This window comes from Gastrolobium bilobum, unplaced genomic scaffold (assembly GCF_033153095.1).
Source record: "Gastrolobium bilobum isolate Gb01-03AN ecotype WA unplaced genomic scaffold, APGP_CSIRO_Gbil_v1 utg1383, whole genome shotgun sequence".
Lineage (NCBI taxonomy): Eukaryota > Viridiplantae > Streptophyta > Magnoliopsida > Fabales > Fabaceae > Gastrolobium > Gastrolobium bilobum.
The window spans coordinates 695,306-703,607 of record NW_026899537.1 but is presented as its reverse complement, the minus strand read 5'-3'; the positions used below and the strand labels follow the sequence as shown (position 1 = coordinate 703,607).

The 8,302-nt window shown below is 34.2% G+C and overlaps 2 protein-coding genes across 2 annotated transcripts; both read left to right on the top strand.

Moving 5' to 3' along the window:
* The first annotated feature begins 1,011 nt into the window (after positions 1–1,011).
* Positions 1,012–4,254, top strand: LOC133291184 (flagellar radial spoke protein 5-like). The gene is made up of 9 exons (XM_061489405.1): positions 1,012–1,385; positions 1,459–1,543; positions 1,686–1,802; positions 2,374–2,438; positions 2,531–2,619; positions 2,708–2,787; positions 2,922–3,033; positions 3,495–3,614; positions 3,733–4,254. The coding sequence occupies exons 1-9, from the start codon at positions 1,046–1,048 to the stop codon at positions 3,916–3,918; spliced, it is 1,194 nt and encodes a 397-aa protein (XP_061345389.1). The 5' UTR covers positions 1,012–1,045; the 3' UTR covers positions 3,919–4,254.
* A 2,013-nt stretch (positions 4,255–6,267) lies between these two features.
* On the top strand, positions 6,268–7,736 carry LOC133291183 (large ribosomal subunit protein P2y-like). Its single transcript, XM_061489404.1, has 4 exons — positions 6,268–6,408; positions 6,498–6,587; positions 7,171–7,406; positions 7,495–7,736. The coding sequence occupies exons 2-4, from the start codon at positions 6,500–6,502 to the stop codon at positions 7,519–7,521; spliced, it is 351 nt and encodes a 116-aa protein (XP_061345388.1). The 5' UTR covers positions 6,268–6,408; positions 6,498–6,499; the 3' UTR covers positions 7,522–7,736.
* The last annotated feature ends 566 nt before the right edge of the window (positions 7,737–8,302 follow it).

Below are 8,302 nucleotides of genomic sequence, written 5' to 3'. Positions count from 1 at the left end.
TTCTCCAACTCATCCCACATTGTTTTGAGTTGAGTAAAGAACTCGGTAACTGATCGTTCACCTTGCTGCAACTTATAAATCTCCTCTTGGAGATCAGATACACGAAAAATGTCAGACTGCGAGAATCTGTTCACCTTGTGGTCACTAAATCTCTGATACCATAACAGAATATTGAATGCTGATAACATTGATCACTTATCTGATAATTACACTAAAGCTTCCTTATTTATAGGTAAGCTTAAAGTACATTAAGAATGAGAAGAAAAGAAGCTAAACATGGAAAAATAACTGATACAGTTAAAACTAACCAACAGAAATAAAATCTAATAACAAGATTCTGTTATTTCAGCTTCTTTGATGATTAGTCCTTCGTGCGTATGCTTCTGACGTGGAATGAGGGTTTGCATCTCTTGATACTTTATCCGGTAACATACTTGCTTGGGCTGTTGATTGATCTTGGGCTGCTGATTTACATTTGTTGTGGGCTTTAGGACTATGGACCATTGACTCATGTAATAAATGAGTGATTATAATCAAATAACATGATCACTTTTTCACATGTGAAGATTCAGATCCATATTTTTCATATGATACATCGATTTATCTATTACTCAATTAATTTGTTTCAAGTTAGGTAGGACTATATGTGCGATAAAATTCTCTCTATCAAGTTAACGGAATAACTCTTCCTATCAAGTTAACGGAATAACTCTTCCTATCAAGTTTTAACATAAACTCAAATTCGAGATTACAAATTCGTTATGTACATTTAATTTTAGTTATTAATTGATCTCCTTGCTTGATTGTTGCATCGTTTATTTATTGATTTCTAATAATGATAGACGTCCATATGGACTTCCAATTTTTGGAGCTTCCAGTTCTTATTTGAACAAAACCAACATTAGTATGGACTTGTTCATCTGGGCCCGCGACTTTTGAAATAGTGGCATTATCGTCATTTCAAAAAATCGAAAAACGAAGACGTTCTTGGTTCTCCTTCCTTATCCTCTCTTCTTCACTCGCTCCTTCTGTCTCTCAGCAACAAATGGCAGCGCTAGTGAGCCACCATCACCACCACCTATTTTGCACCCTAACGCGCTTCAACTCCACCAGAACCAGATGGAGAGAGTCACAATCGCAATCGCGAGGGATCAGCACAAACTCGGTTCGGTGCGCTGATGTAAGCTTGAGCACCACCACGACCGCGAGTGAGAATCGCCGGGTCACATTGAGTAACAGGAACGATTCCCTGGACATATGCCGAGTCCTTAACGGGATGTGGCAAACCAGCGGCGGTTGGGGACGAATCGACCGAAACGACGCCGTCGATGCCATGCTCCGCTACGCCGACTCCGGCCTTTCCACCTTCGACATGGCCGATCACTGTACGTAGTCAAATTGTTCTCAACCGTTATGAGAATTGTTTTTCCTCATTGTTGTGTTCTTTGGGCTTTGCAGATGGGCCCGCTGAAGATCTATATGGGCTTTTCATCAATCGAGTTCGTCGTGAGCGTCCACCAGAATTCTTGGAACAGATCAGAGGGTGAGTTGACGAAAACACTTCTAATTAACTGTACAGTTTATGAGTAACTGTAAGCATAACAGACAAACAGAATGCTAACTGAATCATAACAAATTATGTAACTGAATCATAACAGAATTAGCCATTGTACTACTTGATGCAGTCTCACTAAGTGGGTGCCACCGCCAGTTAAGATGACAAGTAGTTATGTAAGAGATAGCGTTAATATTTCAAGGAAGAGAATGGATGTGGATTCCTTGGACATGCTTCAGTTTCATTGGTATTTAATCTCTCTCTCTCTTTATTGTGATTATTTTATACAGTTCTTAAAGTTTTTAGGGAGAATTACAACTTCATACATTTTGCGTCCTTGTCTATTACTGAAATGAGTATTTTATTTAATTTATAGAAATACAAAAGATATAAAATAATTAATTAAGTCTGACCTAATGCCTTAAGGTTTTTTAAGTTGAAATGATTCTTTTTATGGTATCAGAGCTAGAGTGATTAGGAGGTCATGAGTTCGATCCTCACCACCTCCCACTTTCAGGTGGAATTACGAAAAGCACAATGTAAACAAAAAATGGGCCTGTGTAGCAAAAGGTAGACAAAAAAATTGGTCTGTGCAATATCCACATTTCAAGCCCTGTATGAGGATTGATGGGTGTGTTAGAGAGATACAAAAGATATAAAATAATTAATTAAGTCTCACTCAATGCCTAAAAGTTTTGAATCGAAGTGCCGCTTATCAATTTCCATTATCTTGTTGAACTACTGTTGTTGAAGATAATTCTAATTATGTGAAGTTTGAAATTCTTATGACAATTCTCCTTTGTCTCTTATGGATGTAGGTGGGATTATTCAAATTCAGGCTACCTTGATGCACTAAAACACCTCACGGACTTGAAAGAGGAAGGTTAGTTTTGTTTTTCTTATTAACGGATAAGAATTCACATGTAAGTTCACATTTCTTGATTTGATCAAACGGCTTCAGTTAGCCCTGTACAGGTAAAATCAAAACTGTGGCTTTGACAAATTTTGATACAGAGAGATTACAGATTATTCTCGAAAATGAGATTCCTGTTGTGAGCAATCAGGTAAATCCAAGTGCTTTAATTTATCTGTTCTCAGCTTTTTTAATAGTTAATGATGGTTCGTGATTCTTATTGGTATCTTCTCTATCAGGTGCAACATTCAATTGTGGATATGCGTCCCCAACAAGGAATGGCAGAACTTTGTCAGCTTACTGGAGTCAAACTTATAACGTCCATCTCTCTCTCTCTCAGCAAGAAAAAATATTATTTCAGCTGCAGAAAATAGTTCACCTAAATATGATATAAAAGTGAAGAAAATAAAACTAGCATATTTTTTTCTCTTAGCATATCAGTTTGTGATGCAGATATGGGACGGTAATGGGTGGGCTATTGTCTGAGAAGTTCCTTGACACCAACATAGCTATTCCTTTCGCTGGTCCTGCAATAAACACACCCTCCCTCCAAAAGTACAAAAGGGTATGATTTCTTGACACCACCATTTATTTTCTTGTGGCAATGTAAGAAACTTTCAGCACCTTCATTGGTGCTCTATAGAAAGTATCTATCCCCTCTGATTTCATTATATTGAAAAACCAGGATTAGTCGTTTAGGCAGAGAAAAAGGTATGGCAGGCTGGGAATTCAAGCGTGGGTGATAAAAAGTTCCGCATTGAGAAGAAATGGGCTAAACATAGTACATATAAGTGAAAGGACCTATAAATCCAATGCCTTAAGATTTTAGGTTTGATTGTGGTGTCTAAGCCCATTTAATGTTATTGCTCAATTAATCCATGGATGGCGGTCTTCCCCCGCTGGCCCACCAGTATGCACAGGCTATGCTTGTCCTGCGTGAGAACATGAGGAGGGGGGATTTGATTTTTTGTCCTTATAACGTAAGTTATATTCATATGTTTTTCTATACTTTGCATCACGTGGCAGATGGTAGATGCTTGGGGAGGATGGAGTTTGTTCCAGGGACTGCTTCGGACTCTTAAACAAGTAGCTTCTAAACATGGTGTTTCGATCTCAACTGTTGCTGTGAAGTATATACTAGATCAGGTGAAGTTGATTTATTCTCTCTGCTGGAATTGCTATTCTAATTAATCTAAAATCTCATATTACAGTGGAGGAGCCGTGGTAGATATTCCTTTTATTTTGGTTTTTGTAAAACTTGCAGCCTGCGGTAGCAGGATCAATGGTTGGTGTCAGACTGGGCTTGTCAGAACATATTCAAGACTCCAATGCTATCTTTTCACTTGTTCTTGATGAAGACGATATGAACAGCATAAGAGAAGCCTCAGGGAAAGGAAAGAATCTGCTTAAAGTGATTGGTGATTGTGGAGATGAGTACAGGCGAGCGTAAGTCATGCTAGCATATCAACCTGGTGATTGGTTTTATTTATATAGGACAAGGGGACGAAAAGGGAAGGGAAAAAAAGAGCTCACGCCCCATAGATGAATTTGTACGTGATACTTTGGTAGATTACTCCGTACTTGTCAAAAGGAAAAAAGAAAAGTAGTAGTTTATTCGGTAATGTCTAGATTATCCCAAAATTTCTTCACATTTTGGCCACCTCAATCATGACTTCCATGTAAAGAGAAACTTCAGATGTTATTGTGTATCCTTTTTTAAAGTGTCTATATTTATAATAATACTGATTTAAAAAAAATGTGGACTAGATTTCTGTTAATTTAATGCATTGTCTGTCTATGAGCGTTGGTCTTTGTGGACTGTTTGGTCTTCGGCCCACGCGGATTATGACTACATGTAGTACTTGGTTTATATTTACAGTTATTTTGTATCATTTTCATCCTATAGTTTTTTATTTAAACTTTTTAGAATGTAAATATGTTTCGTGAAAAACAAAAACTTAAAATTGGGCAAAAATGATTTTTATGAAATAATTGTAAAAAAAAAAAATTCATGTAGGACTCATACATCATTAAAGTTCTGTTTGAGGATTATTAAAGAATTTTTTTTTTATAATAATTATATAACTTTTTTGATTAAAAAAATATTTTTCTTTTTCAGAAGGATTAAAAAATAGCTTGTGGAAAAAACGTTGTATGTAACTTTAAAAAACTTAAAGAGATATACTTGAATCACTAATAATTATTGATTATAATGATAAAAGTTTGTTTTCCTTAATTAAAGATTCAAAGTTCAGAGAGAAAATAGTTTTGAAATAATCAGAGGAGTCCAACCAAACTTGAACCAAATTTAATTGAGTAATCAGTTAATTTGTGAAAAGAAAAAGTTAACCTATTATATTTAACAATACAGAATAATATTTCTACAGTTAGTGCAGATAAATTATCTGCATTTACTTTCAAAACGATGTCATTTTGGGATTGAAAAATTAAATAATTATAATTATAAAGACTATAATAATCCTGAAATAAATTAAAATTACAAAAACACCATGATTTCCGCTCCAAAACGACGTCGTATTAGGCTTGCTGCAGATAAGTTATCTGCAGTAACTGCAGAAAAGTGAACCCTTATTTTTATAATAATTTATACACAATACACACACATTTCTTTATGTAACATTTACACACAATATCTGTACATATGGATTCTTTCCATAATATAACTGGCTAAAGGATTTCTCCAGTCAATGGAGATAAGTTATTTTTGGTAAGTCCAAAACGACGTCGTTTTGGGACGAAAATCAAAGTATTTTTGTAATTATAAGATATTACAAGGTTATATTAGTCTTTATCATTATAATTTTTTAATCTTATAACGCAAAACGACATCGTTTTGAGCTCATTAGAGATAATTTTATCTCCGGTGACCGAAGAAATACTTTTCCCAATATAATTACATTATTTTTGTAGAAATATGAGTTACCTCAAAATGTCCTTTAAAAAAAATTACAAGCCTATGTTTTGGCAGATCAAACATCAATAGGAATTAAATTTAATCAAATGTTAATGAAAAGTTTATTATATCATCCTTAAATTATATAATATCAAATTATTAAATTTTAACAATTTTAATTGTTATCTACAAAGTTAAATCCTTTTAATAATATACTAATAAATTATTAAATAATATCATAATTTCACTTACAATGGGCCAACTTTAAACCCAATTAATAACAATAAATCATTATTACAAATAATTTCGATGACTATAATTGAATAATTTATTTATTTTTTTGAGATATTTCAATCGATTGATTGTTTGGAGACTAGTCTGATTCGGAATGGATACCAAAATTAAGACTTTAAAGTTTAAACCTCTCCCAAAGACGGTGGTATAATTGAATAATTTCTATAAAATTATTTTAATTGTGTGGCTGAATCATAGAAATAAACGAAGAGTTTAGGCTTTGCCAAAAAATTAAAAAATAGAGTTTATCCTTTCCTCACAATTTTTTTTAGAACATTTTCTCACAAATTTATATGGGAAAAATTATACTTACTATATTTGTTTTTACTATCTCTTACTATCAAATCTTAACCGTTAATTTTTGTCAATCTAACAGTTATAATTTATTAAAAACATAATAATTAATTAATATGTGACCCAATAAATTATAATCATTAAATTGATAAAAATCAACGATTAAAATTTAATAATAAAAAATAATAATAATAAAATAATAAGTATATCTTTCCCTAATTTATATATCCTCCTATTACTATATCAACTAAACACATTTGCCAACGCCAATGAAATCAACAGTAGAGGGGCATTTTAGGAAAATAAAGAATGATGAAGCCCAAGTGCTGAAAACCCTAGTTATATAATATGAATCGTTATTCTCTGCGCCTCTCACTCTGCAGGAACCCTAGTAACAAAATCGAAATCGAAATCGAAATTCTCTGTTGCTTCCAGCAAGTATGATTTCGACCTCTCAAATCATTCTAATCTCCTTGCCTTGTTGATTTGCATTACTAACTATTATTGTTAACTTTTTTTGGAGTCAGATATGAAGGTCATCGCTGCGTATTTGCTGGCCGTATTGGGAGGAAATTCATCCCCTTCAGCTGATAATCTCAAGAACATCCTAGGCGCAGGTGCATAATCCCTATTTCTTCTTAATTTTTCTGATCTGGTAAAACTTTGTTTTTTTTTTTTTATTATTATCATATTTTGATTATTTTTGTTTTCTGGGTTAATGGATGGTACCTGGAGGATGTTGTGGTTTTCCTATTGCTATAGTTACTTTTGTGTATTCAATTCTAGAATGTAGGGGCAATGTATCTGTTTTTTTATATGTTAATTTACGTATTCGATTCGTGGAATCGATAATTAGATAAATGAAAAATCAAACATTGAAAATATGAGGCGCAGTTAAATATCTATAATGTGTATTATATCTTGGAAATATTGAGACTTTATTTATTTATTTATTACTACAGTTGAATGATGTTTGGTTTCAATTTTAACCTGTAATTTACCCATGGATTTTTTCTCCTTTTTTTCCTATCTCCTATTGCCTAGCATTGTATGAGGAAACGTAGTACTTTTTTTTTTAATATAGTTTACTAGCAATTTTTTGTTGTTGCTGAGAGTATAGGAAACACTCCATGATGAAGGAAGTAAAACATTCAAATTTGAATTGTCTGGAGTGAATTCATTTTTGTTTATGATATATAGTTGGAATTGAGGCTGAGGATGAGAAGATTGAGTTTCTTTTAACTGAAGTCAAGGGCAAAGATATTGCGGAGGTAATTGCTAGTGGTAGAGAGAAGTTGGCTTCAGTACCTTCTGGTGGTGGTGGTGCTGTTGCTGTTGCTGCTGCACCTGCAGGAGGTGCTGCAGCTGGTGGCGCTGCACCTGCTGCTGAGGCAAAGGAGGAAAAGAAGGTAGAAGAGAAGGAAGAGTCTGACGATGTAAGTTTCAAAATAGCTGTACTATTGATTGTTATTTTATAAATTCATAACTCTGCTAAAATTTGTATATATCATCTTTGTTCTGCAGGACATGGGTTTTAGTTTATTTGACTAAAAGGTCTGAAGTGCTTCTTTTTGCAGTTCCAGTTAGAGTTTTAGTTGAGTCACAAGGTTTTGTTACTTGAGTTACATTTTGTATTAGGCTTTATGGGTTTTGCTTTATCAATTGATCCAAGGTAATGGCATCAAACTGTCTGATATTATTTAGCCATGTTTTGAATGTAATTTGCTTGACCTATTGGTTAGTTAATTTTCTGCATTTCATTGTTACTACTTACTAGTACAAGACTGGTAGTAAATTTTCTGAATCGATTAGGAAATATGTTGTTTAGTCTGGCAGTACGAGTCGAACATCCTACACTGGAACACTTGGAACCAAATTGTGATTTCCAGAATTAAACATACATGTTCATCCTTCCCAGGAGCCTGCACTCAGGAAACTTGAATTGACTTCAAATTGACAAGATCAGCACCTACATCCACAGGCCCTATGAATAGGCATTAAAAAATAATGGTATGCCATACTCCACTGTTCTGGTCTGGCCTCACTAGCCCTGTCCCATCGCCTATTTAAGGAGTCATTTCCCTATCTCCCTAGTGAGATTTTTAGATCCCCATAGCAAAGGATAGGATATCTCACTCCCTGTACTAGCTCACGTCATACACGCTAGCTCACCTCATACACGCTTGCCTCTCGCACAGAAATGGAGTCCCTTATCATCCTCCTTTCTGAGTTATACAGTTACTCCATACAACTCTAGTCCATGCCACTGCATCTAAGAGCACTATTATAGGGAAACAATTAAGTTCCTCATTAAACAGTTTACCCACCTAAA